Source organism: Neovison vison, chromosome 11 (genome assembly GCF_020171115.1).
Source record: "Neovison vison isolate M4711 chromosome 11, ASM_NN_V1, whole genome shotgun sequence".
NCBI classification, from domain to species: Eukaryota; Metazoa; Chordata; class Mammalia; order Carnivora; family Mustelidae; genus Neogale; species Neogale vison.
Window position 1 is genome coordinate 87,912,544 of NC_058101.1, and position 24,800 is coordinate 87,937,343.

Below are 24,800 nucleotides of genomic sequence, written 5' to 3' on the forward strand. Positions count from 1 at the left end.
AAAAAAGATTTGTTATCTCCATTTTCTTTTTTGGACCCCTGCTACCACCATCAAAATATGCCTAGGCTGGGCTGCCAAGGTGGCTTAGTGGGTTAAGCCTTGGTCTTTGGCTCAGGTCATGATCCCAGGGTCCTAGAATCGAGCCCCCCATCGGGCTCTCTGCTTAGTGGGGAGTCTGCTTCCTCCTCTCTCTCTGCCTGCCTTTTTGCCTACTTGTGATCTCTCTCTCTCTGTCAAATAAATAAATAAAATCTTAAAAAAAAAAAAATATATATATATATATATATATATATGCCCAGGCTGGAGAGACATGGGAGCCTTGTAAGGAGTACTTAGTGTCCAGGACAAGGCCAATCTGCTACTGATTACAAACACAGGAGCGAGCCCAACCAAGATCAGTTAAATCTATCCCAGATCAGTAGAGTTATTAAGCCATCCCATAACTTATGAGAAATAATAAGTGGTCATTGTTTTTAGCCACTATGTTTTGGGGGTGTTGGTTATATGGCAATGGCTAACTGATGCATTGTGGTTCTTAGGTGCTTCAGGGATTCATCTGCTTGAGGGATTATTCTTCAGAATCTCTAGAGGCTACTTTTAGGAGCATGAAGTGGTGTCAGTCCAAACACCAATTATTTGCCTTTCTCCTAGAAAGGCAGTAAGTATCTAAAGAAGTATTGCAATAGTATTAGGTGATAGAGGGCAGCAGCCTTGTCAAGGCCTGTAAAATGAATGTCCTTATTTACTGTAGATAAGTGACCCAAAAGGTATTATAAGAGACTGAGTGGAAAATGTAGATAAAATATTGAGTATTAATGAGATTACTGATGCAAGAACTCTGCTAGGCAGAAGATGGGATTAGCTGCCCTTGGTTTTCTTTGAGATATGGAATCACAAGGTCATCATCATCATCAACATGGCTAATCATTATTGAATACTTACTCCAGATATTGTACTGAGTGCTTTGCATGCCACATCACATTTAATTTTCATAATAACTCTATGAACTAGGTATTAAGTAGTGCCATCTCTGTTTTACAAATAAAGAAACTAAGGGTCAGAGAGATTCTCCAAGATGAAATTGCTCTTAAATCGTAGAATTCAAACTCAAGTAGTCTGACTCCTAAGCCCATGCCCTTAAACTTCCTACTCTATAATCAAAATGCATATTTTTTTAGAGGAAGAAAAAGGAATCTAGTCCAGCTCCCTCATTTGGCAGATGAAGAATTGAGACCAGAGTTGTTGGTATACAGATTCTGTGTCTAACACAGACTGAAGGAACTCTCCCTATACTCAGCCCAAATCATCCCAAACTGGACAAAACCCAAACTGTTTTTGCAAGGCTGCACCTAAGACTAGATTCCACATATAGGTGTACTTTTTGTGTTTTGCAAAATGGTGCCCAGCCAGAGGCTGAAATCCAGAATGCACTTCTCTCAGCCAGGACATAGTGCTACATCCTCTCAGAGGAAGGGGTACTTTCAAAAAGAATTCTTTTGTACAGAGAGAGAGATGTTTTTGTTTTTTTTTTTCCATTTTCACAAAAATACTGTTAAAACATCTGCCAGCTGTGTGCAGTAACACACAGTTAAAGACCATTCCATTTTCTCACACACAGAAAAAATAGAGAAAGTGTGACTAGTTGCTTTTTAATAAATAAATGTTGAATGAATGAACTTTAAATGAACAAAGATGTCTTCATTATGCACAGATACACAGGGACCAAAGCACATGGAACATGCAAATTTGTCACTGGAGACCAAAGCTATGGCACCGAATCATTCTTTTTTTTTTTTTTTTTAATATTTTATTCATTCATTTGACAGAGATCACAAGTAGGCAGAGAGGCAGACAGAGAGAGAGGAGGAAGCAGGCTCCCTGCTGAGCAGAGAGCCTGATGCCGGGCTCGATCCCAGGACCCCGGGATCATGACCTGAGCTGAAAGCAGAGGCCCCAACCCACTGAACCACCCAGGCGCCCCATCACCAAACCATTCTTGAGAAATGACTGATACAATCTAATTTTCCAATCTTAAAAATTAAAAAAAAATAGTGTATGTGTGTGTGCATATATATATATATATATATATATATATACATATACTGCTTTCTCAAGCCATCCCCTTCTTTCTGTAAATGGGGTTCATGAAATTCAAACTCAAAGAAAGTTTAGAGCTGCGTTTATTCCTCATCTGAATGTATTCCCCAGCAACCCTTCTTTTCTAGAACAAAGGACACTAATTGCTCTTGCAAGCTAGGTGGCTTGCATTACAAATTTTAATGCTTCACCAGAAACTGAGGCAAGCCAATTCCCTCCTCCATTCTCACATCCTCCCCCACCATGGCCCACACCTCTGCTGACTGCAGCAATCTGAACTGAGTACTTGTAAGGCCACTCTTCTCCCTTTGCCTCTAATAACCCAATCTAACTATTGTGGTGAGTAATTTCCTTACCACTTCTGTTGTTAACAAATGCTAATAATGCTGCACGATACAGATCGAGCACGGCTACTGAAAAAGAAACTACATAAATTATTTTTAAAAGTTACCATCAAAAGAAATGCTTTTCTGAAGGAAATTATTTTTTAACGGCTCAAGGCATTTGCCTAGTTTTCTGTTCAAGTGACCGCTTCCACATTAATTAACAAGTGATTCTCTTACATGAGCGGAAACTATCTAATTAGGGTACACCTGCAGGCTTCTTTGGGTGGCTATAACTGCAGAGAAGTCACTATCTATTTTCTAGAACCTGCGTTATCTGCTTTCGTGATGCTTAGATTAATAGACTAAAGTTGTTCTCTCTCATTTTGTGCCTGCTAAGTCTCATTCTATTTGTAAGAATCAGGGATGAGCAGGTGATTGGTATGCAATTACATTTCTTATACATGCCAATAATCAGTGAATTAGGCCTTTCAATCATTCAATCAATCAGTCATTAATGCAGCAAATATTTATTAAGTGCCTTTGTGTGCCCTGCATTGTGCCAGACCCTGGAAAGAAAGCAGCGAGCAAGAACAGTCATCCGGAGTCTTTACATTGTAGCTGGTGGCCGTTATCTGAGGTGCTGCCTAAAAACAGAAAAAAACAACCAAGGAATTTAACCCACCATCATCAAGATGAATTTAATGCTAAGCCTAATGAAGGAATCTCACCAGCACGTTAAATGTCTGAAATTCTTATTCCATAATAATTCACCCAACTAATTTTATCAGATTAATCTAGATGTAACTAATATTGTCATGACTTCCGTATCTTACCAATGTCTTAACGTGTGCTTTACTTGCCTGTCCCCAAATTCATTTAAGTCTAGATTATAGGTTTTAATTCCTGTGAAAGTCTCAAAGACAAAATCCATTTTGTGAGCAAAAATGGTGCTTCTAACTCCTCCTAACTTCATCTTAAAATCATACATGGGTCATCAGCAGTAAATGTGAACAGAAATTATGGAAAAAAACCCTCAGTGCGACTGAAAAACAAACCTCGAGCACACATTTGTCTGATCTTATTTAGTGTCATTTTCACACATAAAGGCCTGCGTGCTTTCATTTTCTTAAGCACGCGTGTCATTAAGGTTTGCCATGTGTCTTCACAAAGCAGGGACCTGATATCATCTCAAGAAATACCAAATAAGCACAGTCTCCATAAGTGTTTTCTGATGATGTAATGCTTCCTATTTATTGTTTTAAGTAGCATCTTATTTTATCTTTCAGGTTAGTACATGTTTATGATAAATGCTGAATAATGAGTTCAAGACTCCTCAACTTAGAGATGAAAAACAAATTCCTTGAAAGCAGTTTGTCACTTTGCCTCCTAATTTTCAGAATGCTATTTAATCTGCCAGTGACTAAGCTGTAGGAAAAATCTTTTTCTGTTGTTATGTAAAGGAAAATGTGGGTGGAAGGAATAAGGTCTGGTCTAAATCCACCTCACGATTGGACTGTCAGAGATAGAGGAAAAAGGAAATCTCTGCTTTCCCCAGGTAGGGATGTGAGGTTGCATAGAATTCCACTTTTGGGGAAGTCCACCATCAAGGCGATGTAAATTCTCAAGTAGCAAATTGACTCAGCATGTTCCTAAGCCACAGGCCTCCTAGGTGACGTATGCTAAATTCACGTCATTTGCCCATTTGCTCTCACTAGGTGACAGGGAAACCATGTATTTTCCCCACTTCATGCACACACAAAGCGGAAGCATAATGAGCTCCCCTGTGGGTCTTGTTCTTATTCATCTTTCTAACAATTAAGACATTCTGTACCTGATCAGAATGATTCATTTTAATTCTTTTCACCTTTATTCCAGTGAGCTTAGAGTGAACAATTATAGATGATCCTCCTTTGCCTAAAGGTCTTTCCTATTTCTTTCTTTCTTTCTTCTTCTTCTTCTTCTTTTTTTTTGGTAAGATTTTATTTGTTTATTTGACAGAGAGATTGAGATCACGAGTAGGCAGAGCAGCAGGCGGAGGGTAGGGTGGAGTGGGGGGGGTGGCGGGGGAAGCAGGGTCCCAGCTGAGCAGAGAGCCCAATGTAGGGCTTGATCCCAGGACCCTGAGATCATGACCTGAGCCAAAGGTAGAGGCTTTAACCCACTGAGCCACCCAGGCGCCCCTTTCCTATTTCTTGAGTAGTCAGAAAAACTATTTTACATCTTATAAATCTGTTTAGAAATAACTGAGATTGTCAGAGCCCTAACCACAATATTCCTCAATGTCTATTTAGCAAATAAATTCAGCATCAGACGTGGCAACCACCACTGTAATAACATTTTAAAGGTATGATCCATAAGAAAGTGGTTTTGGTGTTTGTTTGTTTGTTTTGACCCCTGAAGAAAGTCAGGGAACTAATATTTAACAGGTCCCTGCTATGTGCCAGGATCAGTTTTAATGGACTTAACATAGACCCTTTCAAGGCAAAAACTTCCTTGTCATTTTTCTCATTAAAAGACTGATGATTTTTACTAAGAATAAGAAAATTACTGACAGAGGACAGAGTTTATAGAAATACAGAGAATTGTGAGTCTTAAGCTTCCTTTTCTCGGCAAGTTACACGTAATTTCATGTGATGTCATTGTATTCCCATGTCCAATTGTCTGTTCCTACAATAATAGGAATCATCCTGGGCCTCTTGCCATTGGCAATATGTTTGAGCAGTAGACACACATTAGCACTTACAAGTGTGACCTTGCACAAGTTTCCCGAACCCTTTATCAGTTCTCTCATCTCTAAAATGAATGATAATAATAATTACCGCACAAAGGTGAGGATTAGGTGGTTTATTGCACTTCACTGACTCTAAGTTGTCATTGATTGTAAGAGATAGCCTGGTTTATGATACATTAATATATAAATACATTGTCCAAGAATAGTAAAAGGTAGAATACGTAAAAAACTGAGAATAATTCCTGGCACAGAACATGTACCTGGTAAATGTTAACTGTCATGATCTATTAGCAACCCGTGGGCATGGTGCAAGAGTGGGCTTGCCAAACCCTCTGTGGGCTGTGGCATGGCTTCCTCAACCATGGCAGGACACCTGGGCATAGGCAGGAGGCTCGGCTACCCTGGGCTCAGAATAGGGAGCTCAATCAGTCACTTTAAAACTTTTTTTTTCCCCTTAGAGGATAAATCTTTTTTCTAAACTAAATCTTACCCTCCTAATTTTACCTTACGTGTAAAACAGATGAAAGAAGATTTTCCCTGATGAAAGCAGTGAAGGAGGGGCACAAAATGCTGCCCATCTTCCCTCACATTCACCCACAGGGCAGCCTCTCCAAAGAGCCCTGTGAGGGGGGGAGTGATATCGCTTTTTTAAAATAAAGGGATAATGAGTCTCCTACAACTTCTACAGGTGTTTGTTAGTCAATTACTCCAAACCTTGTCACATTTACCTTACTGAAAGGTCACCTTAATTGTGGCACGTATTAATGCCTGATACACGCACTAGATATGTACACAGAACACACTTTCAATGTACTTTTCTCACCTTCCTCTAGTTTGGTCTCAAAACTCCCTTAATTTGTTGCATGTGTCTGAGGCTGTCCTTCTATCTCAGCCAAGTCACCTCATGATCCCCTCTCAGATGTAGTCTAATGCTCTCAGGGGACACATCATGAAGGATGTCAAGTTTTATTCCACATATACTTTCAGTTATCAAGGACTTTTAAATTTAATGTCTTTTACTTAAAACTCTCCTTGAGCTCTGTCTCCGGAAGCCTCCAAATAATAAATGGAATTTAATAAACTACTATGGTACACCAATTATGATATGCAATATTATATGGGAAGAACTTTCTCTTCCTGGATTGCCTGCATAAAACTTAGAAATACTCACATGAAAGTATTTCCCCCCTTCTGGATGTGTTTGTATGTGTGTTTGTGTGTGTGCGTGTGTGTGTGTAAGAGAGACACACACACACAAGAGAGAGAGAGAGAGAGAAGTTTGGGGCATGTTATGTGTAAAGTAGGAAATAACAGTGTGGCGTTTTCCACAGAGGTCCATGACTGTGGCAGCTCAGAAAGCTTTGAACACAGGGAAAAATTAACACAGGTAAAAGAGAGCTCTTTCTAAAATAAAATAGCTCCATAAAGATTCAGAAAGAAAACAGGATATTCCCAAATTAATTTTTTCTCAGATATTGCTTTTGCAAAAAAAAAAGTTGCTTTTACAACTTTCCCTGACTTATGGTTTCATAGATTAGGAAAAGGCAAAGAGTGTTGCTTTCTTGTTAAAGTATCATTGATTCATTAAAGGGGGGGGGAAACCTACAAAGATCATATACCGAAAAAAGAGAATATAGCACTCAAGTGATTTTACTTTAAATGAATACTTAGAAACTAGAAAACTTTGTTTAATAAAACAATTATAATTAAAATATATGTTCATTTCATGATAGGAGGATTGAACAAGAAACAAATTGTGATGAAATCAAACAAAGCTGGGAAAAGAGAAGAAGAGAGAAGAAATCTGCAGTGAGAAACAAGAGAGAACGGAAGAATAGAGAAATCCAGAGAGAGGGTGAGGCAGAATCAAAAGGAGAGGGAGGTGGACACTCAGAACTTTCCTAAATTCTGTGGATCATTTGGGTTGTGATCACTGGGGGTCATCATTCTCAGTGATCACTGTTGATCTTCCTCAACTGCCTTAATTCTTACATTTCTAAGTTCTCCATTCTAAATGATGATCTGAATACCAAATCCATTAAAGATTATTATCTTAACACACCAGCAAAGATCAGAGCAGTGGTTTTGAAAGCTGGGTAAAAACCAAGTCAAGGGCCAGAGAATCCTACAGCCCTGTCATGCCATTGAAATCTCCAGCTGATGCACATATGGATGGCAGAAATAACAGGACTTTTGCCAAATGGGCTGACATGACATGTGATGACCTGTGACGACTTATCTGTGGACATCCACAAACACTGAACTATCCATCTCCTCATATCATGAAGACTGAATTTTAGTTAACTCTCTTTTGTTTTGTTTTTGTTTTCTTTTGTTCTATCCTGATTTCCTCCTTGGTGCCTATTTTAAAGTTCTGGGGGCTAACTGGAGCAGAAGGTGAGTGTTCTAATGTTCTCATTACAATGTAAATAACTTAGTTACATGTTTGGCCATTAAATTGTCAAGATAACTGATTTTCTGATTGTCTATGCTATTCAAGACCTAAATGGCTATAGGAGTTTGTTCACTTTTTTCTTTCTTCTTTCATGGATATAAAACATCAGGAAATTATTGTCAAGTCTTAATACTGGACTAGGTTGTCACTGGTTAAATAAATAAAAGAGAGACAATTGGATATTCCAACCCAGATTGGAAGCTGATTATTATTAACCCAGACAAGATATACATTTACATTCTGGATACCACCAAGAATAATTTTGCAAAAGGACTCCTTACCCCAAATCCATGTGTCAGATGCATCATTATTGGGGTCCAATCCTTTCATGGAGTATCAGACTGTATCTGCACAGACTGTTTTGTTCTAATCCAATGATATTGGCAATGGAGGAAATTTCCTGTTGTGGAGAGAACTGGTCAGGCTCTACAGGCAGATCACCCAATCATTCAATGTTCTACTTTTTTGTACCTTGGTTTCCTTGTCTGTAAGGAGGGATAAAAAAAGTACTTAGTTACCACATTGTTGCTTTACATAAGATAATGTCTGTAAAGTACTTAGCTATATATGTGTTTGTTCTTTTTTTTTCTTTCTTTTTAAAAAAGATTTTATTTCTATTTATTTATTTGAGTGATGGAGAGAAAGAGTGCAAGGGGCGGGGAGGAGCAGAAGGAGAGGGACAGGCAGATTCTGTGCTAAGAACAGAGTCCAACGCAGCTAGTTCTCATGACTCAGAGACCACAACCTGAGCTGAAATCAAGACTCAGACCAACTGAATCAAGAGCTTAACCAACTGAGCCACCCAGGCACCCCTATAAATGTTTGCTTTAAAAATTATTAATATTACTTTTTAAAAATTGTTCCAAGGTCTTTTCCTAGCAGGAGCTACCCCTGCCCCCCAATTTATTAGCCAAAGAAGAGTCTCTTATGTGTGACTATTTCTCAATTTAATGACTGATTTCTTTGAGATTTTGAGCCCTCAGCCTTTGAGCAAAGCTCACATCCTGTTCCCTGTCCTCCACTTTGTTAATCAGTCACTCTCATTTATGCATACTGTACATGGAGAATCAATATTTAAAGAATTGAAGTACTAAATCTGTCCTATAATTCATCATTAAAGTGGCAATGAAAAATAATGATTTTTGATGACTCAGATGTCATTTCAGGATTCTTCAGTACTTTGTCCCCCGAGTATTGTTTAAGGTTGAGGTTGGATATATATGCACAAAATAATTACATATTATGTCTAATCTTTGTTCTTTATTTAAATTCAATTATCCAACTTATGGTACATCATTAGTGTCAGGCATAGTGTTCAATAATTTATCAGTTGCCTATAACATTTATCAGTGCTCATCATATCATGTGCCCTCCTTAATGGCCATCACCCAGGTTACCCCATCCCCCCACCCACCACACCTCCACCAACCCTCAGTTTGTTTCCTGTAGTTAAGAGTCTCTTATGGCTTTTCCTCCTCTCTGATGACTTATTTAGTCTTGTCTCCCTTCCCCTATAGTTCTCTGCCCTGTTTCTTATATTCCACATGTGAGTGAAACCATATGATACTTATCTTTTTCTGATTGACTTATCTTGTTCAGCATAATACCCTCCAGTTCCATCCATGTTGATGTAAATGTATTTAATATAAGTATTCACCCTTTTTGATGGCTGAGTAATAGTCCATTGTGTATATATATATATATATATATATATATACACACACCACATCTTCTTTATAATCCTAAAATTTGTATGGAGCCAGAAAAACTGAATAGCCAGAGGAATGTTGAAAAAGAAAACCAAAGCTGGTAGCATTACAATTCCAGACTTCAAGCTCTATTACAAAGCTGTGATCACCAAGACAGCATGGTACTGGCATAAAAACAAACACATAGATCAATGGAACAGAATAGAGAACCCAGAAATAGACCCTCAACTCTATGGTCAACTAATCTTCGACAAAGCAGAAAAAAATACCCAACAGAAAAAGGAGAGTCTCTTCAACAAATGGTGCTGGGAAAATTGGACAGCCACATTCAGAAGAATGAAACTCAACCTTTTCCTTACGCCACACACAAAGATAAACTCAAAATGGATGAAATACCTAATATGAGACAGGAATTCATCAAAATCCTAGAGGAGAACACAGGCAGCAACTTCTTTGACCTCAGCTGCAACAAATTATTGCTCGATGTGTCTCCAAAGGCAAAGGAAACAAAAGCAAAAATGAACAATTGGGACTTCATCAAGAAAAAAACGTTCTGCACAGCAAAGGAAATAATCAACAAAACTAAAGGGGGCAACCTACAGAATGGAAAAAGATATTTGCAAATGATGATCAGATAAATGGCTGGTATCCAATCTTTGTTCTAAAACAGTGGCATTCAGGGGGCCCATGAATCTAATAAATTCATGGGGCCTTGTCTATAAATTGGCTAAATCATCTTCAACCATATATGTGTTAGTTTTCAAAAAAACATATAGTTAGTCTTAACAACAAATTAAATGCAAATTCATTTAAAAGCACTCCTGAGAGGCGCCTGGGTGGCTCAGTGGGTTAAAGCCTCTGCCTTCGGCTCAGGTCATGATCTCAGGGTCCTGGGATCAAGCCCCACATCGGGCTCTCCCTGCTCAGTGGGGAGCCTGCTTCCTCCTCTCTCTCTCCGCCTGCCTCTCTGCCTACTTGTCATCTCTGTCTGTCAAATAAATAAATAAATAAATAAAATAAAAATAAAAGCACTCCTGAATTCATAGTGACTTTCCTGGCATTAGAATTACTCAAGTGAAAACATAATAATTAAAAAAAAAAAAAAGAACTACTCAAACAAGATGAACACTAAAGTCATTACTATCATTTACTATTATAGAAAGTAAGGCATTTTGATATTAAACAGGAATTCATGACATAAAACATGATATTCTCAGATATAATAACATAAAAACTCAAAATTTCTATATGGCAAAGATGCCATAAAGGAGATAATATCAATATGTTTAACATATCTTTATATGAAACGGAAATATATATAATAGAAAAAAGAGCCTTACAAGTAAGTAGGAAACAACCCCATAGACGACAAAGAATATGAAAAAGGCTGTTCACAGAAAAGAAATAGGATGATAATAAGATATGAAAATGAGCCAAACTTAACTATTAATCAAAGAAAGATAAACCAATGACAAGATATCGTGTTTTTGCCTAAGCACATCAGCAAATTTTTTTTTCAAAGATTTTATTTATTTGACAGAGAGAGAGAGATCACAAGTAGGCAGAGCAGCAGGAAGAGAGAGAGGGGAAAGCAGGCTCCCAGCTGAGCAGAGATCCTAATGCGGGGCTCGATCCCAGGACCCTGAGATCATGACCTGAGCTGAAGGCAGAGGCTTAACCCACTGAGCCATCCAGGTGCCCCGCACATTGGCAAATATTTAAAATATTCATAACATAAAAGGTTTGAGAGTGGAGGAGCAAAGGAAATTCTGTTGTTAGAGTGTAAATATGTAGATATGACATGTTGAAAGGCAATTTGGCAATTTCTATCAAATTGTTAAAAGGATATAATCTTTCCAGTTGGGAAATGAAATGTAGTATATGTATCTTAAAGGGATATATTTCACATATGCTTAAAGATATAGATGTTTAAGAGTGTTCATTGTAGCATTGTTTGTAGGAGATACAAACTGGAAACAATTTAAATATTTATCAATAGGGGTATGAGTGGGTAAATTATTATATAAAGCCATACAATGAAATATTAATCCAGCTATTTAAATGAGATAACCTTGTATATGAACACTGTATGGATTGTTGTCCCTGACATATTTCAAGTAAAAAAAAAAGTTGTAGAATATGCATGGTAAGATTAAATTTGTATTAACAGATTTTTATATGTCTGCATCCCTCTCTCTCTTAATTTCCATATATCTCTTCTCCATATAAAATTCTATTTTATTCAATCTCTATATACCTATATCTATTCTTTGATATTCTATGTACATAGGAAAATAGTCTAGAATGATATATAGTAAACTCTCAAGAGGAGTGAAAATTAGGGAGGAAAAGGGAGTAATATAACATTTTGCTTTTTACTTCATACAACTGTATATATTTTGAATTCTTTGTTTTATGGCACAGATGTATTACTTTTGTAAATAAAAGATGAAAATTGGTGGGGTATCTTTGTGGCCCAGTCAGTTGAGCATCCGTCTCTTGATTTCGGCTCAGGTCATGGGATTGAGCCTTGCATTGGGCTCCAGCTCAGCAGGGAGTCTGCTTGAAATTCTCTCTCCCTCTCCCTCTGTGTCCCCCTGACTTCTGCTAGTGCTCTCTGCTACTCTCTCTCTCTCTCTTTCAAATCAATCATTCAATCAATCAATCAATCTTAAAAAAAGATGAAAACTAGTAATTTTCCAAAAATGACCCTTATTCCTAGAAACAGAAATAACTGTCCAAAATGAGTCTGCAGACTCCTTTCTATGAGGTCCTACTGTTGCCCCTTGGGAGGAAGTTGGGGGAGGTTCCTATTCAGGTGATTAACAAGGGCTCAGTAGATACCTTAAAAAGAGGGCACAGCAAAGACCGACATCACATTTTTAAATTTTTATGACCATGCATTAAGGGCTGCAGGGCCAAGACGTTTACAGCTACTCATCACTCTAGGGAAGGAGAGAATAGTGTTTCTTTGATCATGGACAAGGATTCTAGATAAGGTTGGTGAGGCTTGTCATACCTCCTGATGTGGAATTTGGTTGATGGAATGAAGGACAACTGATCTCTAGCCTCACTGATGGGTGTCATAGTTACCTAGAGACCAGCCATCTGTCTGAATACCTTTTGTTGGTAGCAGTGGTACATATCATAATAACTTAATATTGAACCAGTGGAGGCCTCTTTCTCAGAGATCATCCTGCAAAATATCTAATTCTATCCATGAGGGGACACAGCAAGTGAAAAACAGAAAGTATTTGACAGATGATGGCCACAAGAAGAGCTGCAAGATAGGACACGGGACTTGAGCCAAATAGTTTCCAGTACAGCTTTCCCCATGCAAAACCATGAACTAGCAGCATTCATTTTGACTCTTCCCTTCCTTTTATTCCTCTCACCAACACTGTTCTCCCTGGCTAGAAGCCTTCTTCGGTTCCCAGGCTTCATTCCTACACAGACCAGGTAGTCTTCAGGCACAGTCCATTAGAGAAATTCTTGAAATATGTCCATAAATCCCCTTTGTGGGTGACTAGAGCGCCGTGCTTTCATGGTGATGACCCGAGTTACATTCCTGGAAAGAATGCCTCCAGCAGAAACACCACCTCGCTGTTAAGGTACCAAATAAACATAGAAGTTCAGTAAAAGCAGTGTGCTTATTACACAAGCATGCCTTCCAGCCAGACTGCCGCCCTTAGCTTCTCCCAGATACAAGGTCTGAAGCTGCTGTACTTATACACAATGATGTATATATGCAGAAGAATTATGGGTTACTCTGCCCCTCAAAGAAGTCTCTGGAGCCTGGAAAATAAAAATAGCAGTTGCTGACATTTCCTCTGAGAAGCAGATGAAATGTAAGGTTTTCCTCTTACCACAAACAGGAACACCAAATTTTGCAAATGATTTCAGGAGGCTCCTGGACCACTGAAACAGATTGACGTGGTCTCAGGGGGTCCACAGAGGCCAAGACAGACTCCCTGTGCTGATGGGGAAGGGCCATGGAAGGAATGGCACCAGGGTTTTAAAATACCCAAGCTCAGTTGGGAAACGTGTTAAAATACAAAGTAATTAGTTTTCCATTCTCCCTCCCTCCACCGTCTCCCTTTTTTCCTCCCTGCTCAAGAATAAATTCTCTATCTTAGTCTTGATCTTTACCTGGATAGAACTAGTGGCTGTTGAGGCTTAAATGTGACCACTTCCAGACAAAATACAGTCAGTTCTGCTATAGTGTGACACATACTTTCCTAAAAATCATTGTACTACACAACATTGCACAACAACAACCACAGAGCTTATGGGGAAAACGAGATTAGGGGCCTGGTACTCCAAACATGTTGTCAGAGACACTTAAAATAGGTGGTAGGAACCTAATAAAAAATATAGCAGTTTTACACATGTTAAATAGTTAAGAAATACATAGATACTACTATAAATATGGCACTTTACCTAGAAAAAGGGTTGAAGTTTGTTCACGGAGGTTGACTGTCGCAGCTTGTGAGCTATTGAGAAATGTTAACGGAGGGTTTTCGAGGACGGAACCTTGCAAGCCCAGATGTGGGTGAGTATGGCTCATCATACACCTGGTGAACGGAGGCAGCTGGAGGATGTTTGAGGCATGTGTGCATTTTGTGCATTCCTATACAGCTCAGTTCAGCTGGAGGTAGTTTCCTGCATTCATTTAGCATTTCTGATAGATGAAATCAGATGTAGGCAAACACAAAATTCTTGTTATACTCAAATGTTTCCCTGGTATATTTAATCAATGGAATAAATTTTCACTTTTCACATGAGCATTATAGCAAAACTGACTAAATCTAGATTATAAAAATGATTATAACTTAAAGCTACTAAGACCCCAATGGAATGATGCCATAAAAGTATCAGTAAGGTTACCTCGAAGCAGATAACATGTAACTCAGTTAAATCTGAGCTTCCTCACTCCCACCCTAAATTTCATCTCAACTAGTGATAAATTCTAGTGAAATGCAAATTTGGCTCCATAACTTTGAAACATACTGTTAATTCTGAGCAAAGCCTTCTTGGTGCTGGGAAGAATTTGTAACAGTATGCACCAGACTTCCTGGAAAATCCTCATTGTACATTTATATCCTTATCATCCCACCCCACCTGGCAGCCAACACTAATCTTACTTCCTCTTCTCCACATTCCTTGTCCCCTTTATGTGCATCCTGCAAAAGCCCAACAAACAAAGTCCAGACTTTATGGGCTCTCTCATTAGCCCCTCCTCTCTTTCCCACCTTCTTTTCCGAGAGTAAAGGCTCCATACATAATGGTAATATTTTTCTAATGCTGCTGTAAAAAATTACCACAGAATCAATGGCTTAAAACAACACAAATTTATTATTTCAGAGTTCTGGAGGTCAGAAGTCTAAAATGAGCTTTATGAGGCTAAAATCAAGGTGTTGCTGAGCTGCACTCCTAGAGGCTCCAAGAAAGAATTTTTTTCCTTGCCTTTTCCATCTTCTAAAGGCTGCCTGTGTTCCCTGGCTTCTAGGTCCCCATCACCCTGACTTCTGCTTCCGTGTTCACATCTTCTCTGACCCTGACCCTCTTGCCTTCCTCTTACAAGGCCCCCCGTGATTATATTGGGCATACCTGGATAATCTGGGATACTCTCACATCTCAAGACCCCTAATTTATCACATCTTCAAAGTCCCTTTTCTTACTCATAAAGGTAGCCTATTCAGTTTCCAGGGATTAGTCCATCACACTAGCGGTGATATTCAAAATGCTTTACAACTGATATGCCACTTAAGTCAGGGTGTCTGATTCTCAGAAAGGTCTTGTCATAGTGCTGAAGCAGGACCCTGGAGATCCTGGCACACAGATTGATGTAGAGTAGTGAGGGCTGGGAGGTCTCAGGGAAGGACTGGGGTACGTAGGACATTGAGGAGGCGCTCCAGGGCTGCGAGGAGTGGTTCTCTCTAAGCAGTACGAAAGGCTTTTTTGACTTTTTACAATCAGCACAGCCATACCTGTGTGTTTTGGCTAACCACTGACATGTCATGCTCTTCCTTATCCATAATCAACACACAAACTTTCTGGGATTTTTTTTTTTTTAACTTTCTGGGATTTTTATCATGAGCAAGCAGCATTCAGCCCTGTTACCTGGAATGTCTATTTAAGCCTCACTGCAACCCTATGATTAGGTCTGTACTTTAACTTTCTTTTGCATTAACCTACCTGGGGTCAGATGAGCTATTAATTGCTAAGGCCTGGATTTCAATTTAAGCACTTTACTTTAGAAATTGAGCTCTTAGCCACTGTGGTTAGTGTCTACAAGGAGTCTCACATGTCTTTGGGCAGCTAAGGAAAGCATGTACAAAGACTATGCAGACAATGTTGAGGGGCCAAGTGGCAATCCTTCATCCACAGTACTTCATAGGTTTACCCAGAACCCTCCCCTACAGAGTTTAGTGATTATAGGGAGGACCTCCTGATCATACAGTAAGTAACCTGAGTAGCCCTGAATAGATATCCTATGATAAAAAAAAAAAAATCTTAGTCAAGCAAATCAAGTACATGCAAAGAAAACAATTATCGTAAATGACTGTGTGTAAAAGTTTAGAAAGTACAAACTCCATCTTGGCTATGTAACAGTCTAGCATAAAAGTAGGGTGAGGACATGCAATGAAATAGATAAAAAATGAGTGAATAAGTAAAATCCACAATCAAGAGTTTAATTTGTAAGACCTGCTTGCCTGTGGTACAAATCTATTTCTGGTTAGAATGCTATATTTAACTTTTTCAAATGGGTAGAGCAGTAGGGACAGAAGAACATTAGAGAGGAAGATGATAAAACCACTTCTGGACTTTGAGTCTTTTCTAACATCTACCTGGTTGTAGTTAGAATAGTGCTGCTCATCCCCAGAGGAATTAACATCTAAAAGAAATAAGTAACACTACCTCAAACGAAAAAGAATCATTTATGGGTATTTTTGATTTTGCTACTGAAAAAATTTTTGGTTTGGACAGGAATGAGTATCAGTACATTTCATACATTTAATTGATGCATTATATGAAAGAGATGGACATTAAAGTGTTTTGTTTTGTTTTAAATGAAGGTAGAGTGAGATCCTGATTGGGAGATGGGATGAATTTCTTCAGAATCTCTTGGAATCAATTATGATATATTTAAAAACCACATTGTTAAGTAAAATGTTAGAAGCCAATATTAAAGTTCTTTAAAGATGTTCTTGGGAAGAACTGTAAGCAAATCTTACTTTAAACCCTTTAAGTTCATTAAAATCCTAAAATATTCTTGCTAGTTTGGAAAATATCCCCGATATTTAAACTTTCCTAAAATGTAGCCCCTCTCCTACCTTTATGATGGAATACTGGATGATTTCAGTCAAAAGTCATCATTATTACTCTAAGAATCAGTCCTGCAAGAAAGCACATGTTGCCACTTTACTCATTATTGAAGTGCCCTTATGACTGGCTGAGGGAATAGGTAAGATGCCAGGGGAGGCCAAGAAAGAGAGATCAAAGTGTTTTTGTTTACTTTTTTGAAGTTTTGTAGTACCTACTGTTTACCATGCATGCTTCTTGATTCATGCTGAAAATTGGAATTCACCCATTTCTCTTTTTCCTGTCTAAGATGCAGATGGGGCACATTTCGTTGACTCCATCAATCCCTGCCCCCACGCATTAGCACATGCACACGTATACCTAGCCAGTGGAAAAGAAAAAAGAGTTACTCACATTCATCCATTTTACAAAGATTTCCAGGCTGCAATGGGAGGGCTTTACCTCTCCCTGAAGGATGAATAAATAGGTAGCTTTACTGACAACCTGTTCACAGTCAAACTGCAGTGAAAACTGAGACCAAGGTCTTGCTCTACTGGCACTTATGAGATCCAGTGCTGGCAACATGGAGAAGATAGTCATCTGCCTAATGGTCATCTTCTTGGGGACAGTGGCCCATAAATCAAGCATCCAAGAGCCAGATCGTCACTTGCTTAGATTGCGTCAACTTATAGATATTGTTGATCAGCTGAAAGATAATCTGAATGACTTGGTAAGGCCATATTTGTCACAACAAAATTTAAATAATATTCTCCAATTAATATAAAAGGAACTTTTTGACTTATAAAAATAACCCAGAACTAATTTTCTTTTGCTCTAGGACAATGAATCTCTGCCAGCTCCAGAGGATGTAAAGGTAAGACCAGTTGAATTTATTTGTGAAATATATGTGGTACAAGTTTTTAAATCCAATTAAGAAAGGCATTAACATAATTATTTAGGAACCTACTTAATTTTAATGAGTTTGGGGGTTTAATAGTTAGTAAAATAGTTATTTTTATTTTGATCAAACATTCATTGGTTTACCAACAAGCCAACCAATAAAACATTGCATATATAAATATATAAAAATAAATTTTTTATCTCCAAATATCTCTAAGAGTACTTCCAAGTAGTATTGTTGTGACAGAATAACAAAACTATACTATGATCAGTTTCTGAACAATAACTAACTAACTACATTTTAAGAGCCCTTGTGTGTGAAACTTATTCAGCCCTCCTTGGCAAACCTATCTAAGACATATAGACACACACTGGAAGAAGCAGAAATCACCTTTTAATGAAAATAAAGAAAGTAAAGAAAAGACAGAAAGGAAGAAAGAAAGGAAGAAAAAGAAAGAAAGGAAGGAGGGAGGGAGGGAAAGGAAAAGAAAGGAAAGAAAAGGAAAGGAAAGGAAGAGAGGGAAGGTACAACATGGAAAAATGGTAGAATGGAAATCAGGGCTGTCCTTTAGAATATAATTCCCATATACCTTGGCCTCAGTGAGTCTTGTCTTTGGCCTTTGGAGAGATCCTTCAAAAGGACTATTTTCACAAACTCATCCCATTCTCTTAAGCCATTTAAATCCACTAGGTCCATTAGGTCCATTAGGTCCCAGGAAGAAAGCATCTAGGATATAGTTCAAGAGTGCTCTGTGCTGATCTTTTCCTTAGTAACTTTGCTCTAGTCTTCACGTCAGGTAACCTGAGGAGATAAATGCAATTGGGGAAATGTTTTCATTGTCACAGACCTTTAAGTGCATAAATTAGAGTTACAATAAAAGTGCTACCAGTAATTAGGACACTACAAAGGGGAGGCATAAAAAGATACATTGCAGAGAAAACAATTATCGTAAATGACTATGTGTAAAAGTTTAGAAAGTGAATGAGTCACAACTATTGCTTTTCTCTAAAATTCACTCTCTAGCTCTGAACCTAACCACTCTCATTTACTAGGCCCTTTTCTAATAAGCAGCATCTAAAATGAAAGTAGCACATTCAGCTTATTGGAAAGACTTTTCCAATAAGTGAGAATATTCTTAATCATGACCTAATTATCAAAATATGCATTTTCAGCATCTCACGCATTTTATTTAACTGCTGTGGTTAGAGTCCTTTTGCACCAGCCCTGTCTATAAGTTGCAAAATGAAAAATAGGGAAGAGTTCCCATTTTCTAACTTGAATTGATTCAGTATGTACATCCTTTGTTAAGTATCTACGCTTTGTTGAAGATAGAGATTTTTTTGTTTTTGTTTTACATCATAACAAGACTTTTTTTTTCTTGGTGACACTGTCTCTATCTGACAATCTTATCCAACAATGCTGGTTATGATACAAGTAAGAAAAGGTGTAACTAAGATCTTTAAACTATGTTGACAGGCAAACTTAGGAAGAAAAAAAATAGTTAAAGGCCACAGTAGCTTTATATCAAGTTTTCAGGGCTAGCATGAAAGCAGGGTCTATAAGAGATTTGAAAAGATTAAAATGCTTAAGGAAAATAAATTCATTTACATGTTGCATGTAAATGTTGCTACAAATAGTGATTATCTCCCATCCCTAATTGGCTTTTCCAGGCATCATTCTCTTTCTTTCTAATTACATAACCAGTGGTCCTCAACTGATAATGACTTTACCCCCTGAGAACATCTGACTTTGGAGAAATTTTTGGTTGTCACAATTGTGTGTAGGGGACTGGTTTCTATTGGCATCTAGTAGTTAGAGGCCAAAGGTGCTACTAAGCATCCTAGAATGCACAGGACAGTCCTAACAACAAAGAATTATCTGGCCCAAAATGTCAATAGTGTTGTTACTGAGAAACCCTAAACCTGGTTTGTGTGTAGGGTAAGGTAATCTCCACTAAGACTTCCTAGTGTGACTGGCCAGGCCCTTCTGTGAGAGGGGTTAAAATAAGCTATTTGGAGGTAAATATTTTCAAACACTCAGTTGCAAAACAACAAAGCCAAATGTGCTCCCTTGCAAAAGCAGCACTTGATTGTTCTCTTTGTTTGTTACTCTTGCTTTCGACTTCCGTACTTCTCCCTCTGTTCTGCAATACTAATGTAGGACACATAACTCTTCATGTTATCATGGGTTCGAGGATGAAGGAATCACAGTCTTGCCCTCATAGTTTGTTGCCACCAAGGCACAGCAAAGGAAAATAACAGTGATACTCCCAGATGGTGGTGCTATGCATGATTTTGGGTTCATCCTTAAACCCTGTAAGTGACAGAGCACCCAAGGCTCCCTGAAGCAAGGTTAATCTCTTCATGCCCCTTTTCAGTACATCCTTAAGGCAGTTAGCAGGACAGCTCCTCCACTTCTTTTCCTCTTTGAGGCTGCCTTTGATGTGCACCCAAAACCAAATCCAGCAGTTCTTTATTCTGGACCACACATCGCCAAGGCCCACTCTGCTGCTTGCAGAAAGCACAAAGCAACATACCATACTGCTTATTGACACAGGTGAACAAGGAAAGGCAGGGGAGACAGCACAGCCTGTCAGTATGTGTATCAGCATCCAGATGCCATTCAGAGGCTTTCAGAAAATCTTTCTCAGGTATAAAATCTTTCATCACTGATCATGACCATTCCTGGCAATATCAAGGGAGTTCATTTGGTAGGGCCCCTCTACTTCTTTGGAACATAACTTTCTTTCAACATACATATGTAAATGTTAACTCAGCAAAATGGGCTTCTGTGAGAAATGCTGGTTTTTCAGATCATCACGGATGAAGCAGTTAGTGTTTTCAGTTTCAGCTGGAAAATTTACCTCTTTAAATATGAATATTATTTTTTTCCAGTAAGTTAAGCCGGTTGTGGTCAAAAAGAAGAGAAAAGAAAAAACTTCAACAAACATGAACATGTGGTTTTCAAGGAAAAAAAAGTGCTATAATTAACATTTATAAATAGTTTCTATTAAATAAGCATTTTGGCAAACATATGGAAAGGATATTACCTTGCCCTTATGAGAGAGGCAAGCTGCTCTGATATAAGGAAACCAGATAAGCTGGTTTTCGGCTTGTGGCTATGTATGCAAAGCAAACCTGATGGGGTTGTATCTTAAAGATGCATGTTATTAATCAACATTCATACTGGGTAAGCATATGAGTTGGAAAATGTAAAGCAGGCCAGATGCTATTTTCAGCTGATTGTCCATGAGAAGACTCAGGTAAGTTTGTTATATATGGGACTGCCCTTGTAGGGACTGAGAGAGATTGAGGTTTCTGGTTATACAGCAGTGACTTCCACACACATTAATGCAATGAGGATACAGCAACTATAGTAAGGTGGGCTGGGGATTGGAGAGCATATTATACATACATTTGCTGAAAGAAAAAAGAAACTTGGATACAAGTTCTTAGATGAGCATTAAAATGTTTGCAACAAGTCAGTTTAAATTTTGTTCTTCCAATAAACTCCATTTTATTTTTAGTTTGATTTTTAAGATTTTTTTGACTTATTCACTACTCACTACTTATTTGGCTAAACCAAGAGACAAGGTTTTAACTCTCGTTCTGTCCACTTCTCCATTCTTTGAGATACTACCCTTAGTTTCTAAGGAGTGATCTTCCCTCCCATTGGTTGGCCAAATCTCAAATTCTGTTCCTTGACTTCTTGACTCAGGCAGAATCCTACTCTAACTGATCCAAGAGTGTGAATAGGATTTTAGAAGAGTCATTTGTAGTATATCACAGGTATAATGAATCTTATATGGAATAGGCCATCAAAGGTCAAAGCCACTTCCTTTCCCCAAAGTAGGGGTTTTGACTCATTTATTTCATTTGTCAACTCCACACCTATTTATTGAGCATTCACCAACAATGAGACACGATGCCAGGTATTGTACAAGATCAGATGATGCTTAAGACACGTCACCGTTAGATGCTCTCATGTATACTGGAGAGAGAGAGAGAAAGAAAAAATAAATAAATAAAATTGATTGTTAATTGTACTACAGTGTATCTCACCCAAAGCTGCAAATAGGCACAGTGTAACTTTTAGAAAACTTGTTCTAAAACCAAACCAACTCCCCCACGAAACAAGAAGATCCTGCCTACCACCCAGACTTCAAATGGAATTAGGAACAAAGAGCTATGGAAAAGTGAGGCTCTTTCTTCCCTCTTGACTGTGAGGCAGGACTATCGTCTCTCTTCCCTAATATGAGGTGATATTTCAAATGTCAAGTGCCTCCTTCTCTTCAGCTCAAAGATTAAGTATGATGTGAACTTATTGCTCATCATCTGCTAAAATAAATGTGATCTAATACATTGTAGTAGAGGTAGAAAAAGAGGATTGGGAAGATCATTTTTACTTTCTGAATAACTTTTGTTAACATATATACAAATTATTTCTCTTTCAGAGACATTGTGAGTGGTCAGCTTTTTCATGTTTTCAGACGGCCCAACTAAAGGCAGCAAATACAGGAGGCAACGAGCAGAAAATAAAAGTATTAACGAAACAGCTGAAGAGGAAACTACCTCTCAAAAATGCAGACAAAAGACAGATACACAGACCAGTAAGATTGTTATTTGTTATCTATCTTATTTGTACTTATTAACTATGTCTCTTACATGATGTAACACACACACAAACACACTTGGAGCCGGCGATTCTGGTGCTTTCCTTCCAGTTACATGTTATCATATATGGTGTATTTTGAGAAGTGGAGTCACCTCTTCCAAATCCACAGACTTAGAAGTGCCCAGAAATTCTAGAATTTTCTAAAAGTCCCTGGTAGCTAGAAGAAGTCTCTGTAACTTCCCAAGGTGAGGAAGTCGCTAGGTAGAGAATCCAATTGTAACTTGCTAGTTAAATATTATTCTCTCATTTCTCTCAAGTCACATATAACTTGTATTCTTGTTAACAGATCCCAGTTTTTGCACAAGAAAGGAGATAGCCTACAAAAGACTAAAAAAAGTCACAAACTTGGCCGCCTTCTCTAAATAAATATTATTGTCCTGTACAATCATAGAATCAATACTACATTTAAATAGATAAACTTATTTGGCTGGAGAATTTTAATATCCCCTGGTTTTAGGAGGTCCTACAAGGTATACCCTCTTGTATATCTCTTCTTATGTCAATTCATAAGCAATGCTGATACTGTCATGACTAACTCAAGAATTAATAGAAACCAGTGGATAAACACATAAGATAAATTACTCCAAAATATTTTTTAATCAGTTCTCTCTCCACCAAGGAATTTCACATGTGATTAAAATGAAATATTAATGGCTTTTATTTTCTTTAATTGCTTGGCCAGGTTGCAATGTGAAGAGTATCCCTCTAAAACTTTTCCAGAAAGAAAGGGGGTGAACCATGAGAGACTATGGACTCTGAAAAACAGTCTGAGGGGTTTGAAGTGGCGGGGGGGTGGGAGGTTGGGGTACCAGGTGGTGGGTATTATAGAGGGCACGGCTTGCATGGAACACTGGGTGTGGTGAAAAAATAATGAATACTGTTTTTCTGAAAATAAATAAATTGGGAAAAAAAAAAAAAAGAAAGAAAGGGGCTGAGCCTGTGTTTGCAACCTAATAGCAAAGACTCATGAAATGGCAGTGCTGGTATTGAGTTTAGAACTATCTAGTTAAACACCTTCAATTGGTAGATGGGAAAATGAGACCTACAGAGGTTACGTGGTGATCCTAGCCCCACAAATACTAAGTGGTAGGATGAGAACTAGCACTTCTGTCATCTGACTTCCAGTCAAATGCTCTCACCACAACATCAAACTGACTTAGAGATGCTGAATATCAAGCAGTGGCCTGGTGTTTGCTCTCAAAAAGAATAAGGATATGGGCACCTGGGTGGTTCAGAGGGTTAAGCCGCTGCCTTCAGCTCAGGTCATGATCTCAGGTCCTGGGATCAAGTCACACATCGGGCTCTCTGCTCAGCAAGGAGCCTGCTTCCCTTCCTCTCTCTCTGCCTGCCTCTCTACCTACTTGTGATCTATCTCTGTCAAATAAATAAATAAAATCTTTTAAAAAAAGAATAAGGATAAAGAAAAAAACCCTAGAATTTAAATATATATATATATAAGTGGGTAATACACATATGAAATTTGTTCACTCTCCCTATAATCAACTAAATACAAGTTAAGGAAATCCTACTTCTATCCAATTAAAAATTTTAACAATACCCAACAATAGTAAGAATGGTCTGCATGAACAGAGGTAAACCTTTTTCACAACATACATCAAGAGAAAAATTTTTATTCCTTTAATTTAGTAATTCTACTTCTAGAATTCTATCAAATAAAATAGATGCATATAAAATTATTCAGAAATGTCCTTGCAGTATTGTATGTAATAGTGAAAAGTTAGAACAATCTATGCGTCCAAAAATAGTAATAAGTTTGATACAATGTTGGAATACAAAGCAATCATTATGTATCATATTTTCGAAGAATATTTAACATGCAGGAAATGCTTGTGATATGTTGAGTGTAAATAAAGCAAATTACCATCAAGTTAAAAAACATAAATGCAAATTGTAAAAACCATTACTGGAAGGATATACATCAAAAGATTGCATGGTTATCTCTGAGGATAGGATTACAAGTAATTTTTCCCATTGTTTTCTTCCTGAACAATTTTATGTGCATCTTGAATTTTTTTCAGTGAACATGATTTATATTTCTAATTGGAAAAAATAAATTTTAACTGAAAACTTTAATAAGTAGGAAAAATGTTTTAAAAGAGAATATTATTCTTTCATTGATTTCTAGACATGCCCCTCATGTGATTCTTATGAGAAAACACCACCCAAAGAATTCCTAGAAAGACTGAAATCGCTCATCCAAAGGGTATGTAGCTGCAATTATGTTTGATTTTCTACTTCGTATTTATCTACCCAGATTGCTCCTTATGTTTGTGTTACTCATGGTATATTATTTCCACAGATGATTTATCAGCATCTCTCCTAGAACACATGGAATATGAAGTTCCTGAGGATCTAACTTGAAGCTGGACACTATATTACATACTCTAACACAGTAGTGAATCTCACTTCTTGGTTTCTAAATGGAGGAGTACAACGTATTAGTGATGGGGAGAAAGACTCAGATAAGTGTTCAAAGTCAGGATTATTTCCCCCCAATTACAATGCAGTATTTCAGTTTGATCCACATGCTTTGCTTTGACCAACTTGAAAAAGCTTTCTACTCAATTAGATTTTGATTTCC

General features: G+C 37.9%; 1 protein-coding gene across 1 annotated transcript; it reads left to right on the forward strand.

The window, feature by feature from the left end:
- Nucleotides 1–17,076: 17,076 nt before the first annotated feature.
- IL21 (interleukin 21) lies at nt 17,077–24,586 on the forward strand. The gene is made up of 5 exons (XM_044225845.1): nt 17,077–17,353; nt 17,462–17,497; nt 21,978–22,133; nt 24,345–24,422; nt 24,519–24,586. Exons 1-5 carry the CDS (start codon nt 17,186–17,188, stop codon nt 24,540–24,542), a joined length of 462 nt encoding a protein of 153 aa, XP_044081780.1. The 5' UTR covers nt 17,077–17,185; the 3' UTR covers nt 24,543–24,586.
- Nucleotides 24,587–24,800: the final 214 nt, after the last annotated feature.

Excerpts from the sequence above, each read along its gene's own strand:
- IL21 (XM_044225845.1), top strand. The coding sequence starts at position 17,186 with ATGAGATCCAGTGCTGGCAACATGGAGAAGATAGTCATCTGCCTAATG. Across the intron at positions 17,354-17,461 it reads AAGATAATCTGAATGACTTG|GACAATGAATCTCTGCCAGC; the intron begins GTAAGGCCATAT and ends CTTTTGCTCTAG. Across the intron at positions 17,498-21,977 it reads CAGCTCCAGAGGATGTAAAG|AGACATTGTGAGTGGTCAGC; the intron begins GTAAGACCAGTT and ends TTTCTCTTTCAG.